General features: G+C 43.8%; 1 protein-coding gene across 5 annotated transcripts in view; it reads left to right on the top strand.

The window, feature by feature from the left end:
* The window catches only part of Fli1 (Fli-1 proto-oncogene, ETS transcription factor), a 134,439-nt gene that overhangs the window by 58,651 nt on the left and 52,181 nt on the right, over positions 1 to 23,607 (top strand). For all 5 annotated transcript variants that reach the window (XM_004862609.4, XM_004862608.4, XM_021242797.2 and 2 more), the window contains one exon: positions 19,010 to 19,221. In XM_004862609.4, the coding sequence (XP_004862666.1) occupies positions 19,010 to 19,221 (212 nt within the window). The remainder of the gene's footprint in view (positions 1 to 19,009; positions 19,222 to 23,607) is intronic.

The following is a 23,607-nucleotide window of genomic DNA, read 5'->3' as shown; positions in this document are numbered from 1 at the left end:
AATAAGTGCCTAAAGGTTAAGAATGCTGGTGAGAAAGGGGTGGGAGGTCTCATGTAACAAGAAGAGAAACTGTTTAGAATAGGACATTAGAATGGAGGAAAAGGAGTTAGAGAAAAAGAAGGAATGGGGGCATGAGGTAGAAGTAAGTGAAGAAGACAGATGGAAAAAGAGAGGATGCTAAAAGGGAAGGAGGACCAGAATGAACAGAGTGCAAAAGTTAGGCAGAGCCACTGAGCCAGCTCAGAAAATGGTCCTCCTTTGGCACAACCTCCTTCTATTGCTCCCACCCAAAGGTTTTCACCACATGTCACTGCAGCAATATGGTAACCATATGCCCTGGGGCCACAGGAGAACTAAACACCCTGGAGGGAATGGCTCATACAGATGTGCAGGCTGGAAATACTGCACCCTGAGGACTACAGGCAAAGCTGCCTCCCAACTTGATGGGCATGAGGTCACCAAGTGTGTCTCCTTGGCATTAATCACAGAAAGGAAGCAGCTGTGAAAAGCCAGGAAGGAGATTCAGGAGCTTCCCTTCACCCACACCTTGAGAAGAAATGAAATAGATGGAGTCTCCAGGGCCATGCCTGGTCTATCAAGTTGAAGTAGCATCTCCCTGGGCAGTGCCAGCCACCTGAGCAGCTCACGTGTTCCCCACCATGTGCACCTGAGGCAGAAAACCCACTGGTTTTGCTTCTTCCTGCCAGGTTGCCCATGAGTGTTGCTGGAAGGATAGAAGCAGAGAGTCCCCCCTGGGTGCGTGTTTCCTCCTGGGCTTCCTGTGATTCTGAGGGCTGTGGTTGTCTCAACAACTGTCACATGAGGAAACTGTTGGATAAGCTCATAGCTTCTAGGAAAAGGACCTCAAGAGGCTGTTTAGAGGGAGCTATGAGTGGCTTTGTGTTTAAACTTAAATAAGAAACTAGTCACTGTGTGGGACTAGTTAAAAGGAAAAGGACAAGGCTGGGGTGAGGATGCCAGAATCAAGGCTTTGTCAGAATTGCTTACAACATAAAGAACTGGGAAACCTGACCGGGGAGACCAATGTTGGCTAGGGAGGGAGCTTCTGCATTTCCCATCATGCTCTGAGGTCTTTACTCATCAAAATCATTGATGACAAACCTACTAAGTGCCAGGAAGTGTGCAAGCAGCTGGTGATGAAAATAATGAATAAAACTGATGCATGCAGTTCCTCTCTTCAGAGAGCTAGAAAGAGGAGAATATAGTTCCCATGACTCCAGGAGTCAAAGAAACACCAGGGGAACAGCTCACCTACCCTTCCTCCTCTCCCCAGGGATTAGGACAAAATCGTCATCTTCACCCCTAGTAGACAAGTGTCTATTTGTCCCCGGGGGAGCCCATCCTTTCAGATCTGAATGGCCTCATTCCCACCCTTCCTTTGTCACACATGGTCCTCTCTCTTTTACTTTTTTCGGTTATGGGGATCAAACTCAGATCCTTGCGCTTGTCAGGCAGGCAGCAGAACCACTGAGCTAAATCCAAAGCCCCACACAGTCCTCTCTTATCCCTGGGGGCCCGAGCTCCCAGGCCAGGCCCATTAAGCCCAGACCTCACATTCTAGAGCCCTCTCTCTCAAGCAATAAGAAGGCTCAGGACCTTTATCCTGGTGCCCAGGCTTCTCATCATCCCTGCAGTGGGTGAAATCTAGACTATGAGGAACCACGGCAGCCACTCCCCAGAGGGGACACTCTTCCCAAGCTTTCAGCCCTCTGTGGTCAGTGAAGTTTGGGCATTTATCATCCTCAAGAAGCATGAAACTTTCAGGAGAAGGCAGTTTAAAATGTTCAGGAACCAAGAGGTTAGGTAATATGCCCAATTTTGCACAGCCAATAAAGCTTTGCATTGATCTAGCTGATAGCCGGTGACTTTTCTTGGGATGGATTTTAACAGCATCAACTTCTGGAGTAAAGAGAGCAATAGAGTGGCTTGCTTCCCTTATCCTTTGCCTTTGAACTGTGACTGTAACAAACATGCCCAGGATCCTCTGTGAGGAACAGGCTGCTCCCAGCCCATCTTTCCCCATCCTCAGCACTGCCACTGGTATGAGAAGACCCATCTCTAGGTCAGGGACACATTCAAATCTGTAAGAACCCATATGGCACACAGCTCCCAGCACAGAGGAGGCTTCCGGGTCAGTGTGCCACAGCTCCCAGCACAGAGGAAGCTTCTGGCTTAGTGTGCCACATCTTCCGGCACAGAGGAGGCTTCCGGGTAGGCATGCCACAGCTTCCATTGCAGAGGAGGAGGCTTCCAGGTAAACATGCCACAGCTCCCAGTGCAGAGGAGGCTTCTGGGTCAACATGCCACAGCTCCTGGTGCAGAGTAGGAGGTTTCCAGGCCAACCTACCACTCTCAGCACAGAGGAGGTAAGCTGCGTGGGCACCAGCAGCATCCCCCCCACCACCATGGAAATGAGAAGACACGTAAACAAGCCTCAAAAACAGACTTCCAGATCACCTACAGCAACCCCAAAGGGAAACGAGATGGAACAACCTGATACTCAACCACCTGGGCTCCCTGAACTGGCCACAAAAGAGGATCTGGGAAAAATGAAATCAGAAATAATACCTCAGATAACAGCAAAGATTGTGCTCATAGTGCAAGACATGACTAATCTAGAGAGGACACAGATAAAAAATAGAGGATCTAAGGAACATGATGGAATCCCAACACAGGAAACAAATGGAATCCATAAAACAGATGCAAACAGATTTTGAGGAGATTAAGAACTCCATTGAAAGGGTATGAAGCAGAATGAGCCAATGTGAGGACAGAATTTCAGATATAGAAGATAAGATTGCAACTAGTGACCAGGAAAGGAAAAATGTCTTTAAAATTGTAAGGGACCATGGGAAATCAGTCCAGCAGCTGCTGGATGATGCAAAGAAGAATAACATAAGACTGATTGGAGTCAATGAAGAAACAGGAGAGAGTGCAGATGACAAAAAAAAAACAAAACTGTTCACTCAATCAAACTCTTGAACAAATGAACTTAACAGATGTTTACAGAGTGTTCCACCCCAAAAATTCAGAATACACATTCTTTTCAGCTGCACATGGGTCTTTCTCCAAAATAGACCACATACTCACTCATAGAACATATTAAGTAAGTGCAAAGGAATTGAAGTTATCCCCTGTATATTATCAGACCATAGTGTAATGAAATCGGAGATCAATAGCAAAAGAAACCACAACAATTTCATAAAAACATGGAAATTGAACAACACACTTCTGAATAACTAGTGGGTCACAGAGGAAATTACAGAAGAAATCAGACAGGTCCTACAATTAAATGACGATGACAATACAACATATCGGAATCTGTGGGACACAATGAAAGCAGTCTTACGAGGGAAATTCATAGCAGTGAATAGTCATATTAGGAAAACAGATTGAGCCCAATTAAACAACCTGATGCTAAACCTCAAACTTCTAGAAAAAGAACAGTTGGACAAACTCAAAGCTCATACAAGGGAGGAAATTATAAAGATCAAGGCAAAAATCAATGCAATGGAGACTAAAAGAATGATACAAAAAATCAATGAAGCCAAGAGTTGATTCTTCAAAAGAATCAACAAAATTGACAAACCCTTAGCCAATATTATCAGAAAAGGGAAACAAAAGGCCCAAATCCATGCAATTAGAAATGCAAAGGGTGAAATTATAACGGACCCAGCAGAAATCCAGAGGATCATCAATACCTACTTCTAGAACCTATACACCAATAAGATGAAAAACAGAAGAAATGGACGGATTCCTAGATATGTATGAATTACCAAAGTCGAACGAAGAAGACCTAAAATTTCTAAACAACCCAATATCAGTTAATGAAATTGCAAACGTAATTAAAAACTTACCAACTAAGAAAAGCCTGGGTCCTGATGGCTTCAACGCTGAATTCTACAAGACATTTAGAGAGGAGCTCCTCCCATTACTGTTTAAACTCTTCACTGAAATTGAAAGGGAAGCAATATTCCTGAATTCATTCCTGGGAGCAAGCATCACCTTGATCCCCAAAGCAGAGAAAGACCCAACCAAAAAAGAGAACTATAGGTCAATCTCACTAAAGAACATAGATGCAAAAATCCTTACTAAGATACTGGCAAATAGAATGCAGAAGATCGTCAAGAAGATCATACACCCTGACCAAGTGGAATTCGTCACAGAAATGCAGGGATGGTTCAACATACACAAATCAACCAATGTAATACACTATATCAATAGAGCCAAGGACAAAAACATATGATCATCTCAATAGATGCAGAAAAAGCATTTGACAAAATCCAACATGCATTTATGATAAAAACCCTACAAAAAATTGGAATAGATGGTCTCTACCTCAAACTGATAGAAGCCATCTATGAAAAACCAACAGCCAATATCATACTAAATGGTCAAAAACTGAAATCCTTCACACTAAAATCAGGAACAAGACAAGGATGTCCACTATCGCCACTCTTGTTCCATATAGTTTTGGAAACATTAGCCATGGCAATTAGATAAGAGAAAGAAATAAAAGGAATAAAAATAGGAAATGAAGAAGTCAAATTCTCATTATTTGCTGATAACATGATATTCTATTTAGAAGACCCCAAGAACTCCACCAGAAGTCTTCTAGACATAATAACTAAATTCAGAAATGTAGTTGGATACCCATCAACACACAAAAATCAATAGCTTTCCTCTACACCAACAATAGACTTACTGAGAGAGAAATAGGGCAAATAATTCCTTTCACAATAGCATCCAAAATACTGAAATACCTAGAAATCAACCTAACAAAAGAAACCAAATACCTCTTCTATGAAAATTATAGCACTTTGAAAAGAGAGATTGAAGACAATATCAGAAAATGGAAAGACATCCCTTGCTCCTGAGTAGGAAGGATCAACATAGTGAAAATGGCTGTACTTCCAAAACTGCTATATAGATTCAATGCAATCCCAATTGAAATCCCAGCAGCATCTTTCATAGACCTTGAGAAAGCAATCCAAAAATTCATTTGGAACAAGAAGAGACCCAGAATAGCAAAAGCAATTCTAGGTAACAGAGACATGGCAGGGGGTATTACAACCCCCAACCTGAAAATATACTACAAAGCTACTGTATAAAAAACAGCATGGTACTGGCAAAGAAACAGAACTGAAGACCAATGGAACAGATTAGAAGATGCAGAAACAACTCCAGACACACTCCGCCACCTCATCTTTGACCAAGGAGCCAAACACACTCACTGGAGGAAAGATAGCCTCTTTAATAAATGGTGCTGGAGAAATTAAGTTTCAACTTGCCATAGACTAAAACTAGACCTATATCTCTCACCATGCACTAAACTAAAATCGAAGTGGATTAAAGATCTAAATATTAAAATAGAAACTCTGAACCAGTTGGAACAGAGGTTAGGTAGGACTCTTGAAGATATTGGTGTAGGAAAAGATTTTATGAACAAAACCTCAGTTGCCCATGAACTAGCACAAACAATCAACAAGTGGGATCTCTTCTTACTAAAAAGCTGCACAGCAAGAGAAACCACCAGCAGTGTGAAGAGACAACCCACAATGTGGGAAAAAATTTTCACCAGCAGTCCCTCAGACAAAGGTCTACTATTTCGAATTTATAAAGAACTTAAAAAAAATAAGACCTCCCAAATTAAAAAACCCAATCCAAAAATGGGCATCTGAAATGAACAAACATTTCTGAGACAAAGAAGTAGAAATGGGAAATAAACATATGAAAAAATGTTCCACATCACTGGTCATTCGAGAGATGCAAATGAAAACAGCGCTGAGATTCCATCTCACTCCAGAAAGAATGGCTGCTATCATGAAATCAACCAATAACCAATGCTGGCAGGGCTGTGGGGAAAGGGAAACCTTGCTCCACTGCTGGTGGGAGTGTCGACTGGTGCAACCACTGTGGAAATCAGTATGGATATACCTCAAAGAACTAGGACTGGAAGTCCCATTTGACCCTGCTATTCCACTGCTGCGTATCTTCCCCCAAAGAATTAAAAGAATCATATCACAGTGATATATGTGCACCCATGTTCGTAGCAGCACAGTTTACAATAGCTAAAACTTGGAAACAGCCCAAATGCTCATCAACTGGAGACTGGAAAAGAAAATGTGTTTTTTTTTTTTTATAAAATGGAGTACTACTCAGACATAAAAAATGAGAAATTAGAGACATTTGTTGCTAAATGGATGCATTTGAGGCGATACTCTTAAGTGAAATAAATAGGATACACGTGTCAATACTGAATAGTTTCTCTAGTGTGAGAAACTGAAAGTGTAAATAAGGACTAAAAGGCATAATAGATAATGTGAAATAGGAAGAAAAGGGGCAAAGGGGAAGGGGTAGGGGAAAGGAAAGAAGGGAATGGAATTAATATGAGAAAATGAAAAAAAGGAAACAAAGTCTCTTTAAATAGAGAGGGATGGAGGGGTTGAAGAGAGGGCAGGGGAAGGAGGAAAAATAAAAATCAAGAGAGTATGTAAAGGTGCAAATTTCCAATGATGAATCCTATTATATTGTATACCTAAAATGTACCAATAAATGGATATACAGTTTAAAAAAATGAACCTATATGGCACAGACACCTTTTGTATTAAAGCAAGGTCCTGGGAGACCCACCGTGCCAGTCATTGACCTTCAATTGTCTCAGGATGGAACTCAGAGAAGAGGGGACCTAGAATAGCAGCAATTTAACCCCCTGTCTAACAGTATCTTGGTCTGTTTCCTGATTCTGTATCTGAATATCACAGAATGGGCAATTTATAAAGGATGGAGTTTTCATTATGAAGTTTTCACCCTTCTGGAGGCTGGGAGGCTGGGACCTCCAAGAGCAAGAAGTCAGCCTCTGCTCAGATCTGGTGAGGACCTTGCTGCAGAATTCCAAGGCAGTGTAAGGTGTCACAAGGTCAGACAGAGCAACGGTGCAGATTTGAGTCTCTTCCTTTCTAATGGAGCAGCTGCTGATACCATTGGGGCAGTCCCACCCTCATGCCCCTATCCAATCTTAACTATCTCCCAAGGGCCACACCTCCAGTACCATTAACAAATTATGTTGAGAACTGGATTACAATATGAGTTTTGGAGGAGAGAACTACCTAGACCACAGCACACAATATTTCAGTATTTTAAATAACTGGTACAGTGGCCACCATGGTGAAATCAGGCAGAGCAGAGTCTCAGAACAAAGGGGTGCAGGAAACTACTTCTGCTGGGGTACTTGGGTAGATTTTTCAGACTACAGCCCTCCCTGGCTGGCCCTGCTTAATGTACCTGGGTTTTGTTTTGATGGTTGGAACTTCCCTCTTTATTATTACTAGTGCGCCGGGAAAGGCAATCAGAACAGAACATCGAAGCTTCTTCACCTTAACAAGCTCTACATCCCACCTACACCCTGCCCTGTCCTTTTGGCACTGGGATTCCCCGCAGGTCCTCTTCACTTTATTACCTAAGGGGCGTTCGTCCCCCAGATGGTCAAACAGAGCATCACCAATCCTGCTACATTTCCCTTGTCATCAAGAAAGACTAGGGTGCTGAGTGGTCAGGCCCACTGTAAAGAAACAGAAAGTAAAAATACTTCCCTCTTCTTGGAATTCAGATGCATTTTCTATCCCCCTTTCTGTGAGTTTCCACATTCAGCACTTTTTTTCTTTTCAGCAGTAAAATCATTCTCTGTAGGAGAATTTAACTTTGATCTTTAGAGATGCCCTTTAAATGTGGTTACAGTCAAATATGACTGTGAAAACTCAAAAGTCAACAGTCAAAGATACACATTCACCCACAGAGACCTGGAGAAGCATCTATTGGGAGCCTATGGCTCGCAAAGGGCCACAGCTCTGGATTCTCTCACATGTCATGCCCCTGGAAACTCAGAGAGCCTGTGCTCTGAACTCATTTGGGCTTAGTCCCTTAATTTATTAGACCCCATTAAATAAAGTACTTTCATCTGCAAAGGATTCTGATTCCATCAACTGAAAACTAGGCTGGCTGCCTTTTTCTGGGTCATTCTCTACAGAAACCCCCTTCCCTGAATGTGGCAATGGCAGGGACAGTGAGGGTGTCTTAGTCTGTTTTGTGCTTCATGTAGCAAGGCCAAATCTGCCTCCGAGTCTCAGAACCTAGAATGCAACTGACTGGGTTATTATAATGAACAGATATGTCTTGGGCTTATGGTTCTGGAGACTGAGAGGTCCAAAATCAAGGAGCTGCATCTGGTGAGGGCTTTATGCTGCAGCATCTCATGAAAGATGGTGGAAAGGAAAGAGAGTGCACGTATGGGGGGAGGGGAGGAAAGCTCAGGGGACAAGTACTTTGCTTATATCACAAGCTCACCCCAGCAATAGACATTCATCCATTCCTCTTAAATACCCTCTTAAAGGTCCCGCCTCTCAGCACTGTCACTCACACTGGAGATTAAGTCTCCAGAGCATGAGCTTTGGGGGACATATCCAAGCCATAGCAGAGGAGGAAGCACTTGAAAGGTGAACTGATGTTCAATAAGATGACTTTACAAATCATTCAGGTGCTCTAAGACTCAGAGGCAGATTTGGCCTTGTTACATGCAGCCCAGGGTTAGAGAGGGCAAACTGGAAATGGTTTAGGGGCAAGTGTAAGCTTGGCAGTCAGGTGCTCAGTGTGGAGAGACACTCACTGGAAGACCTAGAGCTGTGTAGATCCTCTGCTTGGGCTGGATTGGGCATTCTTCCACCACAGTGGCTCATTTCCAAGGACTAAAGCCCATGAGAGATGAGAAGCAGGTGGAAATAGTACTGCCTGCTATTATCTAGCCTTGGAAGTCAGGCAAGGCCACTTCTATGACATTCCATTCGTTGGAGGGATCACAAAGTCCCATCTAGGTCAAGGAAGGGAAACAACTCTTCCCCTTGATAGGAGAGGCATGCATTGGAAATATTGCAGTGGGGATTTGAGGAAAACACAACTATCCCCTGTCAAAAGAATTTTCACTTATTCTTGGTGACTGATTGATGTTTCCTTCTTCTTCACCCAACTCTCCATAAAATTTACCTCCTTTGCCCTTTATCCCTGTGCCCTCTAGAGTATGGAAATAATGAGCAAGAAATGGGTCCATGGCTGGTAATGAAGAAGGCAGTGGAAGCAAAGGCTCTCCCTAGCTAACAGCAGCCATGCTGTTCTGAAACTTCAGATATGATGGGAAGTAGCCCCACTACAGGCGAGTGCTCCTCCCACTGCAGAGCCTGCTGTGTTCTCAAACCAGAGAAGGCAGAAGGCTGTGCTCCCAACAGTCTTGTCTGCATTTTGTATGCTCTTGAGCTAGCAAGAGAAGGGACTTCGTGCCATTATGCAAAGAATGTAATAAAAAGCCAAACTCGTGTGCTCCCGGTGGTGACCCTGGGTAACGGATATGCAGAGATTAGCTTTCCAGAGCCCGGGTCTAGGAGCAGCTATGTGGACCCACAGAGCAGGAGCAGGAGCAGCAGCAGGGAACTTGGTCTGGTTGCTTCTGACATTCCTTTCACCCACAGCCTCCCGTAAAGCTCATCAGCCGCAGAAAATTGTCCTGGGGAAATTCAAGGCAGGACAAGGGGGATAAAAAAGGAGAAAGCACCATGGAAAATTGGTGCTTCTCAGGCCCCATGTCTTGACTTATTCCCTGTTTGGAAATAAAGGATTAGCCTGACTATAAAGATTAACAAAGGACAAGCATCTCCCTTCCGTGAAGGTTCCTAAGACTTCTCCTGCAAATACTTCCCTTGGAACTCAGAGTCCTGTTTGTGTCCTTCCAGTAGGTGGGACAATGTTGGAAGTTAGTGTATTCCTGAGTAGAATGAAGAGGTCCTCAGTGCACCTTCTGTACCTTTCCTTGGCATTCTGGAGGCTTTTCTACCTCTGCTTCAGCTCAGCTGTTGGAGATGCACCTGTTGGTCATTATTAATGTTGGCCAAGCTACCATGTGGCAGTGCTCTGACCACCACCCCATCACTCAACCGATGGGCACAGGGAGACTAATATTTGGCTTAACCCAAGGAAAACAAAAGTTAGAAGACTCATCTGAGTGTAAAAAAAAAAAAAAAAGAGAGAGAAAGATTTACATAACACACACTTGTAAGTGTAACAAATTCCAAAATAAGCAAAATTTTCATTTAGTGAATTCACCAACGTACACAGGGCATTCTTGTGATATTCAATGAACACATGCTGTAGGAACAGCAATGTAAGCCAGTGGTTGCTAGCTACTATTCTCACTACCTTGGCAGTAGATGCTTTCTTCCTCCTTTGTATGACCAGAGCCCTGTCTATGCCACCTAGAGGCCTGAACTCAGAAGCCAAAGAGATGTAGAGGGCTGAGCCTGCAAGGGAACATTTCTGGTTTAAAATGAATGAAAATACAGAAGGGTGAAATAGGCTCTGTTTAAAAGTTCAATGGATTCGCATTTCAGAATCCAACTATTATCACCAAACCTGCTAATTCTGAACCTTTGACAAGACATCATTGTTTGACATGGAATCTGAGTCTATTTCTAACAACTTCCAGAAAAGAAACACACAGCAACTACTCAGTAAACATCTGAGATAGGGATTAGTAGAATCAGACCTTCTTCTTCCTTTTGCCTCAGCCAGAGCCAAGGCAAAGCATTTTCCAACTGGTCAGAAGGAATGAGGCATAGGAAAGCAAAGGTGCAGGGGGAAAAAGAAGAAGTGCAGGCCATGAGAAAGAGAGAAGTACTACTCAACAAAGAAGGCAGGTGCTGTCAGAGGTATAAAATCTTTCCAAGATGATGAAAGCAAGAAGAAAAATAAATAGAAAAACCTCAATGCACCATCTGCTTTGCTCGGGAGAGCAGTGACAGGGTGGGAATAGGACAAACCAGATGGCCACAACTCTTTCCAAATGATCACTTGATCACCTTCTGTGGGTTTTCTTAAAAAGGGAACGCAAATAAGAATTATGGTTAATATTTAGAAAATCATCTTCTATGGGCAAGGAGTTACAGAAAGTTAAAATGTACATTTTCACAACCCAAACACCTTCAAGCACCTTGAGCACTGACGTGCTGGGTAGGCCCCTGTACTCAGGGGTGGAGCCACCCTGGTGACAAGGAGCACTGCTGATGTAGTGTTCGCGTCCTAATTCTTACATGCAACTGGAAGCAATTTTGAGACACAAAGTTGCATAAGAGTTGACAGACAAGAGTGGAGTGATTTTCCTATTCATTAATTCACTAGCTCACAGACTCATTCATTCAGATGTATCTACCCAGATACATTCAGATGTATCTACTAGGTACCAGGTGCTGTTTCGGGCATTAGGAAAGGAGGTTTATTTTAAGTACCTTTGTTGCTTGTAATTAGAACCCTTATGGAATGATTGCTTCTCAGCGGTGTCTTTTAGATATAGCTAGTCTTTAAGTTTTGAGTCTCTAATGACTCTGAGGCTGTCTCATTTTCATTATACCAGGAAGGACAACTGATTAGATCAATCACAACACCTTAGCCCAAGTGATACAATCAGCAACACCATAGCATCAAGTACATCTTAGAAAATGACATTTTGTGGTAGTTATTAATCTATCACCTTTCGCTGTGTGAATTAAATCAAGATCAAGGACCAACCCAACATATGTTTATAGCGAATAAACTCTTCAAAATAACAACTTTACCCCTCGGGATGGAGAGTTAGAAGGAGTTGGGGAGGAAGGGATAGATAGGTAGAAGGATAGGGGAAGATTAGCAGTGAGGCCAGAGGACATAGGGGAGAGAAGGAAAAAGAGAATCATAGACAAATAAAGAAGAAATCTGAATGAGGGCCAGAACAGGAATAAAAAGGGAGATGAACAATGTGGGACAGAAGGAGAGTGAGTGTAAGAGAGAGAGAAAGGAAAGAGAAAATAAAGAAGAAAAAAAAGGAGAGAAAAACTAAAATTTGCGAAGAGTAGGAAAAACAATTAAAGATAAGAGGAGGAAAAAAAAAACCCCAAACCTATAATACTAATTTTGGAAATAAAAAATAAAAAAGAAAATGAAGGGCCTCTTTCAGGGTATGTCTCTGCTGTCACAACAGACAATGTGGGCAGCAGTGTGCAGATGTAAGTCAGTGAGTCCCAGCAAGCCAGTCGCAGACCTGTGAGATTCAGGGAGATTCTGGCTGCAAGTCCCAAGTTGAGCTCCCTGTCCTCCTGTAGGGTTGAACTCTGCAGGGTTGTACTGCAGGTTCCAGCTGCCCTTCCCCTGAAGATAGTCCCAGTCCTGATGGGAGGTAAAGATCCCTCCAACTTACCCAGTATGGTGGTCTGGTGGTCCGGTGTCTCCTGTGTCTTTGTAGTGTGGAACCAGGTGGCTGTACAGAGAAGAGGCCAGAGGAGCGGGGGGGCGGGGGGGGTGTCCTGCAGGCACCCTTCCAGCTAAGTGGATCACTCCCGGGGGCTCAGGCTGCATGGGGCGGGTCCCCTGCCTGCGACCAGGAAAGGAGGTTTAAACAGGACACTGTCCTGTAACCTGAGGGCTCCAGCGTAATAATCACAAAATCGGTGATGTCCCTGAGCCCAAGGACAGCAGTGGCAGATGGTAGTGGTAGGGTGGTGTGAAATGACTTGATGGTGCAGCTTGAGTGGGCTGGTGCAGGACTCTCGGGCAGGAAATTGTCTACACCTGCCAGTGTCAAGGAGGACTTAGTGCAGGGCAGGGACATTTGTGCAGTCCTGAAAGATTCACCTGATGTTTATGAAGGATGATATGGAGATTAGTCAAACTGAAGCTAGTTTGAGAAAAAAGGAGGAGATTTCAAGAGCACATAGGGGCTTTTCTGGAACCGCAAAACCAGTCCCCAAAGCCTAGGGCAGAAGCTCAGTGACTCTGAGAAGGAAAGCAGGGAGCTGATCGCCGGCCTCTTCACCTCTCTGACATCTGTCTCTCCTCCCTGCTTGACAGTCTTGGCCCTCCTGTCTGTATATCAGCATTTTAAACTTCTTTAGCCATGCAGAGGAATACAACCTACTCACACCTCCTGAGCTGGCCCAGGTATGACTCAGACACAGTGGAAACTGGCTCATTTATATGTGCCCCAGATCCATATTCTTGGCAGAAAAAGTTCTGATTGGTCCTCTTGAACTAGGTGTCCGTTTGAATTAGGGGTCTCCTGAGAAATTAAACCAATAGGAGATAGAGATGGATGGAGAGATAGATGATGGGAAGGGGGCTATATATGGGAATTGGCTCACACAGTTAAGAAGGCTAAGAAGTCCGATGGTAGGCCACCTGCATGCTGGAAAACCTGGGGAACCAGTGGCTTGGCTAAATCCAAAAGCCTGAGAACCCAGGCATCTACCAGTGCAAGTCTGGATTCCAAGGACAAGAAAACCTGGAGCTATAATGTCCAAGGGTATGGGGAGAAAGGTATCCCAGCTCCAGAAGACAGAGGGGCAACTTCTTGTCCTTAGGCAACTGATCTTTGGATAACCAACATAGAGGGGAAGGAAGTAGGTCTCTAGCTCTACCTGAACTCCCCCTTGCTCCTCTTCAACCCAGTGGTTCTCAGGCTATTTCCTGACATTGACCTTTGATTTTTAATTTTAAGTACTTACTCTGTTCCAAGAAACTTAAGTATTTGATTTTGGCACTTTATTTAGAATATCTCATTTTCATCCTTATTCAAAATTTACCAGGTTAGTATTGTTATTATTGTCCCTATTCTATGGACAAGGAGAGAAAGTTGCTACCATAGAAGTAAATTGTACTAGGCACTCTTGGACCCATTGGTGGAGTTAGGATCAGCAGTTAAATTTCTCTGGCTTCAAAGGCTGCTTGAGTTATGATAAACACAAGAGTTATCCACAAAGAGCTTGTGATCTAACTGGGAGGACAGGACCAGCAAATGTTGGTGGTTACTTACCCAGGCAGCAGACTTGGATTTGAACCCCAGTTCACAGTCATTTCCTGTGCAAATGAGTAAGTTATTTCATTTTCTCATCCATTTTCTCATCTTTAAAAAATAGAGGTGCTAATAGTACATCTCTCATAAAATTGCTAGGAGGATTAAAGTATATTGCTCATGTAAACAGTGTTGTGCATTTAATAAGTACTTTGCAAATTCCCTACTCTATTTGTTTTCTATAATGATAACACAGGGTGTATTATAAGTGATAAGTGATGTGCTCAAAGCACCTTACCCAAACAAGGTAAGGAGGAGGGTCCTCCCTAGGACACATGCAATGCTGGTGGTATACAGCATCTGGTTTCCTGGCCAGCAGAGCACTGTGGATAGGAAGCATTTCTGTGGGCAAAGGTGAACCATCTGCTTTAGCTCAGAACTAAGGCTGCCACCCTGAGCAGATCTCCTTGCTGGTGTTCTCTGGGAAAGGGGCAGCATTGGGTACTAATGTGGTGGGACACTGTCCTTGGAGCAGGGGCCGCATCCTACCCTCTGGGTATAGAGTTTACTGGCTGAGGGACCAGAGCATCCTAACCTACAGACCTAGCCTTATCAGCATTCAGCAATGGAAAGGTGCATCTAAGGATCTAATTACCAAGCCAGTGCAGGATTTCCCTTCAGAATGGCCACTACTAGGGCAGAAGAAACCCCAGAGCTGAGCACAATCCAGAGCTAGGGAGCCCATGCCTTCCACCTTGCTCTCTTTGAAGTATGTTTTCATGTAACGTGGTTTAAAGTAACATGGACTGGGCAGGCCTTTTCCAGAGTAACTTGTCTTCTCTGAATGAAATAATCAGTGTCTGTAGTCTATAGGAGAACCTAGGTGTTAGCAACTAAAAGAATTTAGCTTCTCTGAGAATGAATGGTTGGTGAATTTGAATGTTGATTCTCTTTGTATACCCAGTCCATCTTACCAAAAGCAAAGTTAAATGCTTATCAACAACTGATCAGTGGAATGTTCTTGAGCAGCGGAAATGTGCTCATTCCTAGAAAGAGATATAAGTACAAGTAAGAGTTTTAATTTTAAACTGTTAAAAGTTTTAAGAGTATAAGTAAAGAGCTTTATAAGATACACATAAAGTAGCAAACTCTACACATGGTAGCAAGCTGCAAGTGTATGAAGAATGTCTGCAGGCTCAGTAGCTCCTTGCCTGGTGACAGCGGCACCTGTACCTGCACCCTGCCAGATTATGTGACAATGTATTTGCTAAGGTCTTTGTCTCAGGCTTGAGTGGCGAAAGGGATGCTATTTCCTTACAGCAGTAAGAATGTTCTCCCCAACTCTAATTCCCTTAGGCTCCAAATCAGCTTGTTGGGGCCTCCTGTCCCCAATCTTTTATTTCCACTTTGACACCCTCAGCAATTTCCCCTAAGCAGATTAAATTTCTGATTCAGTCCCTTGAACCAGAGAGAGAAATATTTTTGTTCATCTTTCTTTTTCCAGCCTCTATCATCTACCAATTCATTTCTATACACTGCTACAGGGGAGAAACCTTTTATCTATTAATGATTGCATAGTGTGTTAGTATGTGTCTGTGGGTCTCTGTGTGTGTGCTTGCCTGCGTGTGTACCCAAGCAATATTTTCAACCAGACTTTTGAAAGCTCAAAGAAATCAGAGTATTTTAAGAGAAAGTTTAATGGAGTGAGGAAAACTTCATGTTCTTTAAACAATGGCAAGGATTAACTGTGTGACAGGATGAAAGGAAAAAAACAAGAGACTCTGGCAAAAGGACCAACAAAATCCAAGACCCAGAGGTATAAATGAGTAGAGCTTGTTTAGGGGAGCCGGGAGAGTAGTGTGCCAGTTAACCTTGATTGGCAGCTCGGCTGAGTGAAGAGACTCCTGGAGAGCTGATTGGATTGTGAAGCCACTAATGACTTCAGAGCTGAATGGGCTACTAGGAGGCGGGGCTGGTTGGAGGAGGCAGGTCCTAGGGGTGTGACCTTGTGGACTATATCTGGTCCCTGGCCTCCTTCCCTGGCTCTTACCTTGTACTCTGTTTCTCAGTCACCATGAAGCAAGTAACTCTGCTCTACCACCATGTTTCTGCTTCAGAGCCAGTGAGCATGGACTGAAACCATGCACCAAAATAAACCATGCTCATTCTTTAAGTTGTGGATGTCAGGTATTTTGTTCCAGCAATGGAATGCTTGGAAGAGGATAGAAACTGTAGCAACAGGAAGCCATGAAATGTCAGGATGGGCAGGTAAGGTGAAGCTGCGTTCTTAGAAATCGAGGGGCTGAGAGTGCATTGTTATGGCAGACAGTGAGGCCTGGGAGGGAGGACTGTGCCAGATGACATCAGTGGTCACAGCTTTCAAGGGTGCTAGCACTGACCAGGGAATGCCCATGCGAGACTGGATGAGGGAAAGGTGTGTACATGTGTGGCCAAGGAAGAAATGGTCTGTGAGAGGAGAGCAGTGGGGCAAGTGTGCCTGGTGGGGGATATAGGCAGAAGAGTGGGGCATTCTGGGGTGAACGGGGACACTCTTTTCCTGCAATGTTGGCACTTGATTAAAGTTTCCTTGGCCTGTGAACTATATTCTAAAGGAAACTTCTATTCCAAACTTCTATTGAAAGGTTTCATACCTTTCAATGCCCACCTATACTCTGTCTTGTTCACTACTCACTTCCTTAACAAGTCTCTCCCAGGTCTGCCCCAGAACCCCAGCCTCCTTTGTTTTCCATTGCAATCTTTTTTGCCGTGAACCTGAGTTTCACCATCTGTGTGTCCTTTTAGACATGGAAGTCCTGCATTCTCTTTCTTGTTGGCTCATCTTCTTTGGTGATAATGATGGTAGGGTCCCTTCACCTTTTTCCCAAGCTTTTCTGTGTTCATTTCTGCCTCCAGCCCTCTTTGCCTCTTCTTTTCTATTGTATTCTCCCCTGACCTAGAGGAATGAGATGGAAAAAAAGTTTTACTGGAAACTCCAAGATTCATATGTGATAAACTGAGAATGTTGATTCCCTGCAGCAAAAGACAATACCTGATTCCTTAAATGTTCTCTTATTTTATAACAGAACTGTGGGGCTTGTTCTTCCCCTCTGTTACTCAAAGGTCACTTGGGGGTTCTAGGTGATTCATCGTGTGGAACCCAAGGAATTTCAAAGATTTAGGCTCAGCCCTCTGAAAGGTTATAATGCTACACTTCAACTTGGAACCATAACACCTTGCACCCATGTAACAGATCAAAATTTGTTTGGGATATGGAGCTGGGGTTGATCCCTAACTGAAGTAGAGAGTGAATGTAATGACCAAAAGCCAAATGGTCCTGAGAATCATGGCTTTCTTCTGAGCTTCACTCAAGGGCAACAGGTAGAACATAACTGATGCTGACAGATCTTAGGTCTGAATGAAAGGACACCTATGCACATGCAGGGCATTAGTTTTGGAAGAGGCATTGGGGGCAGGAATGTGAATTGTGTCAGGAATGTCAACAAGTCTCAGATTTAGGAGGTACTATTCATTTATTATTATATTTTTAAGCAAAGGTGGTACATATGTTTTCTAGGGCAGCCAAAGCATGCCACAGGCTGAGTGGCCTAAACAACAGAAATTTATTTGCTCACATATCTAGTGACGGAAGGCCAAGATCAAGTTGCTGGCAGGATTGATTTCCTCTAAGGCTTCTCACCCAGACTTGCAGATAGTGGTCTCTCGTGTTTTCATGCTGTTACCCCTCTGTGCACACACAGCCGTGGTGTCTATCTAGTAGATCTCCTCTTCTCATATCAGCTGCAGTCAGACTGGATTAGGGTCCACCTCATGAACTTATTTCAATTTAGTCACCCTTTTCGAGGATCTAGACCCCAAATACAGACATAGTCTGAAGTACTGGGGGTTAGGATTTCAACCACTGATTTTAGGAGAGGGCATATTCAATATAATAGGTAGCCTGAGGTAATCTTTGCCTGAACACTGATAGTTATCACTGCTAACATTTACTGAGTATCACTTGCTATGCGCCAGGATTTTTGTAAGCACTTTTCTCAGATTATTCCATCTCTTCTTCACAATCACATAGTATATAGTTAAAGATTATATGAATTATAAATCAATTATGAATTGCTACTATTTTTCCTGAAAAGTGGTAAACTTAATTTGGCATAATTGCATGGCTCTAGTAGATGCTGTACCCCAGTCCGTGACCTGGGTCCCTGTGATGTAATATGACTTGGAATAATAGGAGAATCATATCCTCATGCTTTGATTGTTAGGAGATCTCTGGAAAGCACAAGGCTTCCTTTCTCAATCTATGCTTTTCCCAAAGCCAATCCTGAGTCAGATGCTGGGACAGTGTGAATGGGTAGACCACAGCCTGGCATAGAAGTGTCTTACCCTGACAGCCCCTTCTCATCTCTCCATGTACTGTATCTCCAAGGGCCTTCTTCAGCTAAATCATCAAAATTAAGACCTGTAGCGCACGCAGATCTGTAGTATGTGCCCTGGAGAGCCACTCAGGAAACTGCCGAGTGTTTTGTAGAAGCAGCACATTAGTACCAGGCCTTCTCATTTAATCCACCTAGCAACTGTGAAGAAGCTATTCTTATTCCTGTTTACAGACAAGGAAACTGAAATCGACCTGGCCATATCCCTGGGTACCACCCTTCCCTTGTGTGACCTTGAGCTAGACAACCTCTCTGGGTGGGTCTCACTGGCTTCAACTCCTACTTTGACTTCTTCTTGTGACTAATGATAGACATTAGCACTTACGCTGAAAGAGCCCAGCACGCAGGCCCAACTCCAACGCCACATTCTATACTGTGTAACCTCCTTCTGGGATTCTCATCCTCCAGACTCCACAAGTGAAACCACTTTGATAGAGCTTACATACCTCCTCCACTGCCCAAACACCCTCCTCTCCTTTGTCACCTACAAAGAGCTCACCAAGTTTGCATGTGGGTAGAACTGCCCCTGGGGTATGAATCAGTCAGCCATGGCATGGTTGCAACTCCCGGGCGAGCTGTCCCCAGCAGCCCTGGGCCACCCTGCCAACTCAAAGTGAGAGTGCCATGCACTTGGGTGAAGAGTGACACTGAATTTTCTATCTCTTCTCTGGCCTTGCAGGAGGCTCTGTCGGTGGTGAGCGACGACCAGTCCCTCTTTGACTCAGCCTACGGAGCGGCGGCCCATCTCCCCAAGGCCGACATGACCGCTTCGGGGAGTCCTGACTATGGGCAGCCCCACAAAATCAATCCCCTCCCGCCACAGCAGGAATGGATCAATCAGCCAGTGAGGGTCAACGTCAAGAGGGAGTATGACCATATGAATGGATCCAGGTAAGCTTGCCAGGCTATACGGGGACAGTTCTAACCCAAGTGACTGAGTCACACAGATCCCTAATAAGTGCCTGCTGGCAATCAGAGCTGTGGTGCTGGACCCGGGAGCTTGTGTTGGTCCCTAGAGAGGTGGGGCAAGAAGGGCCAGGAAGCCCACCTTCACTCTAGTCTAGACACAGCCAGGTTCAATTCAGGGCTGAGACATTATATATTCATCAAATCTCTGTTTGTGTCCAGCCAACCCCAGGCCCAGCCCCTCGTGGGAATAATTTAGCAAGATACTCTTCTCTGTGCAGTTGAATCTACTTAACCTGTGTGAATAGGTCTTGTTAGAGCAAAGATGGACCAAACTATTTATCTATCAATTGTGGAGAAAGGCAGATGTGTGAAGGAGTGAACTGTGGCTGGGAGGAGGCACCATACCTGGAAAGTATGCATGAAGAATATTAGGAAAGATATCCAGAGCAAGGAAGACTTTGCTTCAGAAATGGTAAGAGGAGAATCCAGGGAGAGAAAAATCACAGAAGCAAGAAAGAGCTCAGGCTCATGGACAGGTAGCCTGGGTTTCAGGTCCTGCCTCTGCGTTTTGCACAAATTATCCAACTCCTTCAGAGGGCCAGCTTCCTCCACTGATGCCAGGCTGGATGATTCACTTCTTCCCTGGCTTCTTAATCCTAGTACTGCAGGAAAAGGACCCAGAACAGTGTCTAGGACTCAGAAAGGGCTTGGAGAGTGATATTGGTCATTATGGACAAAGGCTTGAAAGAGAGAAAACATTAGCTCATTATTACCTGGTAATTTCCAGTGATTTTCAGACAGTTCACTGGGCCTAAAGCACAAGGAGATAAAGATACAAAGCAAGACAGAGTCCTGATTGGTAGGCTAAGAAAAGAAGCCATTTACTCCATAGGCAGAGAGACCGGCCCTAAGGACATCACCAGAGTTGTCATTCAGGGCTAGTGATCTGACAATTGTCCTGCACAGAGGGTAGGGACAGAAATTCAGAAAGATAAGTTAATGAGATAAAAAATAAAGGTATGAGCTAGGGTGATGGTACTGATTATGGAAATTATAAAAGGTTAGATATGTAAGGGACATATCACAGAGATAATTCACAGGGCTTAGGTGAATAAATATTGAAGAGGGGGGCAAGTGAGAAGAAAGAATCAGAGAAGACCAGAGCCTGGAAGTTTTGAAGGGTGGTATTGTTAGCAACCTTAGGAGTGTGGGAGATGAATTGCTTTGGGGAGAGATACCAGTGCTCTCTGTGGACATCACTATGAGCAACATCCAGACAAAAATGTTTATTAGGCTTTGGAAACCAAAGCTTAGATAATACTTTGGGGCTGGAATTTATGTTCAGAACTGTCTTTAAGGGTTTTAACTGTGCACATGAAGAGTCATGGAGGAAACGAGACCAGGGAGAGAAGAGAGAAGGCGGGAAGGAGGTGGCGGCTGGGAGGGAGAGCTTCTCCACAGCAGCTGCCTCATACCTGCCTGTTCCTATGGGAACCACCAGCCCTGCCTCAGTCCCACTAACCAAAACCAGAACCTGAGCCCCAGTCACCTTCCTGGATTCTAGGGTTACAGAAAAGCAAAGAGGTCCTGAGCCAGGGACTCCTCAAATGCATTTCATCCCACAGAGAGAATAATGGTGATGTAGTAGTTCCTAACAGTGGTACAGCACATGTTTATGAAATGCTTTTTCCATGTTCTTTTATCTCTTGCTCCTCACCACTCTCCTCAGAGGTAGATAATGTAACTCAATTATTACCTAGAAAGGTACACTGGACTTTGACAGGAAAGTGCTCTGTCTAAGGAGCCAGAAGAAACAATGTTGGCACCTGGCCCAGGTTTTCAAATTCCTTGGGTATCTTTCTGCCCCTCCCTTTCTGCCTGTATTTTGTGTTTTTACACCATGGTCTCATTTCTGCCAACATCCACCAATGAGCCAAGGAGCAGGCTTGTTCAGCAATGGCTTCCAAATTGCCCTGGCAACAAGGAGTTCCCCATGCTGGTCTCAAATCCCAATTCCATTGGTCTGTTGTAGCCTGAATCTGACCTCTGCTCCCCACCCCAGCCTAGTAGCCCCATCTGCACAAGGCTATTCTGGTAGCATCCCATTCTGTGGTCTTCCCCAATTCCATTGGTGGTGAACCTATGGCACTCTTGCTGCCAAGGGTTGTTTGTATCATTGAAAGCTCTAAAAGGTTCACCATCATTGCACATCTGTTCTCCAGGAAACAGCCAGAGTCATCCTTTAAAACTATTTAGCCCTAGTGCTCAAACCCCTCAATGGCTCAGGACAAAACCTATAATCCTGCCATGCCTCACACATCCTGCCTAACACCTCCCAGCTCACCTCTACCCCTGCTCTAGACACACAAGATTGGCTGCTTGTGGATTCCCAAGCACACTTCTGTTTCACAGTCTCCTCCCCTAGGTTCCCTTTTTCTGGAACTTTCCTACACTGTCTAATCACATGACTGTCCTTCATGAATGTCAGATCTTTCCTGAACATCACCTCTTCAGAGGCCTTCCCTGACCACCCCATCTAAAAGAGTACCCCTTTGCCACTTTTCATCCTGCTAGGATTGTTCTCCTCAGTTTTTGTCATCTCCCTCACTAAGATGTGGGTGGGGCTTTTGAACAGTGCCTGCATGATGCATGCTTCATGAATAGGAGTTAAACAAATAACTGAACAGACTTAAAGGTGAAGTTGCTTGTATACAGTCATATAGGTACAGGTTGAGAATCCTTCATCTGAAATGATCAGGACCAGAGATGTCTCAATGTCAGATTTTTTCAGACTTAATATTTCCAGGCACATAATGACATAGCTTGGGGATGAGACCCAAGTTGAAACATAAAATTCATTTATATTTCCTATATCTATTATACATATAGACTGAAGGTAATTTACTATAATATTTTTAATGAATCTCTGGATTTTTTTTTGTTTTTTTTAATTTATTTTTTCCCATTAAGTTTATTGGTACATTTTAGGTATAAAATACAGTTACATTCACCATTGGGATCTTGTACCATTACATGAGTTTCTTGGTTCTTTTTCTTTTCCCCTTCCCTTGCCCTCCCTTCACCCCCTCCATCCTTCCCTATTTGCAAAGACTTTGTTTCCGTTTTTTTCCTTTTCTCATATTTTTTCTTTTCCCTTTTTTTCTTTCCCCTACCCCTCCCAGTTCCCCTGCTCCTTTAGAACTTTACTTCCTGTTACACAATATCAATTATACATTTTTATCAAGATCTAGGAGACATTACCACAGATTTTACAGAATTTCAAAGGATATAGAAAGCATATTTCAAAAATCTGTTTTGAGATTTCTTAGTATTTTCTCTGTAGATGATCATTTCATCTACATATAATGAATCTCTGTTTTGACAGCAATCTTCCGCTCATGACATTAGGTTGGTGCTCAGGAAGCTTTAGGTTTTGGAGCATTTCTGATCTTGTATTTTCAGGTTACACATGCTCAACTTGTAGTTAGTGAACCACTGGGACAGAGACTCTGCTCATGGAGCCAGGGTTGGTGCTCAGGAAGGCTGCACTTATGGGCTCCCCATCATCACTCCCCTGCTTCCAGAGAAGCTTCAGGCACTTAGGATACTAATCCTGGCCAAAGAAGATCCCCTGAGGAAATAGATTTTTCAGACCCCACGTGCCAGCTCGAGCCTGGCTCTGGTCACCCCAGAAGCCAGCTGGAGAGGGCTGTATGAACACATCTGTGAGCCAACAGAACATTTACCTGGCTCTGGATGCAAAAAAGCAGCCTCTTCCTCCCATTACCCCGTCCTGACTCTGACCATCAGCAAGTGACAAAGTAGGTTCAGGAAGACTGAAGATTTCTCCCATCCTGGGGGAAACAAAGATGATCTAGTGGATTCAGAACCAACAAGGTTAGGCACAGCAGTGGCTGGCACGTAATAAATATTATCTAAGCACTGACGTGTCATCTGGACTATGGGGAGTAGGGAGCAAGAAGTTTTAGAAAGATGTCTTTGCTTAACGTGGAACCATGTCAGGCCCTATTATTTAATTATGCAAAAGAAATGATATGAAGAAATAAATGCCAAGCTATTTAAATCTCTCACGGTAAGTCCTATATTTCTTCTATTTCCTGAGTGCTATTGATGATTGCACTTTGTTACTTTTTTTTTTTTTTTTTGGTACTGGCAATCAAACTCGGGACCTTGCGCTTGTGAAGTAGATGGCGGCACCACTGAGCTAAATCGGTGACTCTTTGTTACTTATATATGATTTGATTGTTTTTAAAGGGCAAATTCACCATAACACAACAGGTAGTAAAGGCTGCTTTAATGGTTCCTAACTTCAGATGAGAAAATCAAAGCAGGGTATATACTTTGGGG

Source organism: Heterocephalus glaber, unplaced genomic scaffold (genome assembly GCF_053883595.1).
Source record: "Heterocephalus glaber isolate CG9 unplaced genomic scaffold, H.glaber_assembly_v1.0 deba00001446, whole genome shotgun sequence".
Lineage (NCBI taxonomy): Eukaryota > Metazoa > Chordata > Mammalia > Rodentia > Bathyergidae > Heterocephalus > Heterocephalus glaber.
This window is presented reverse-complemented; position numbering and strand designations above follow the sequence as displayed.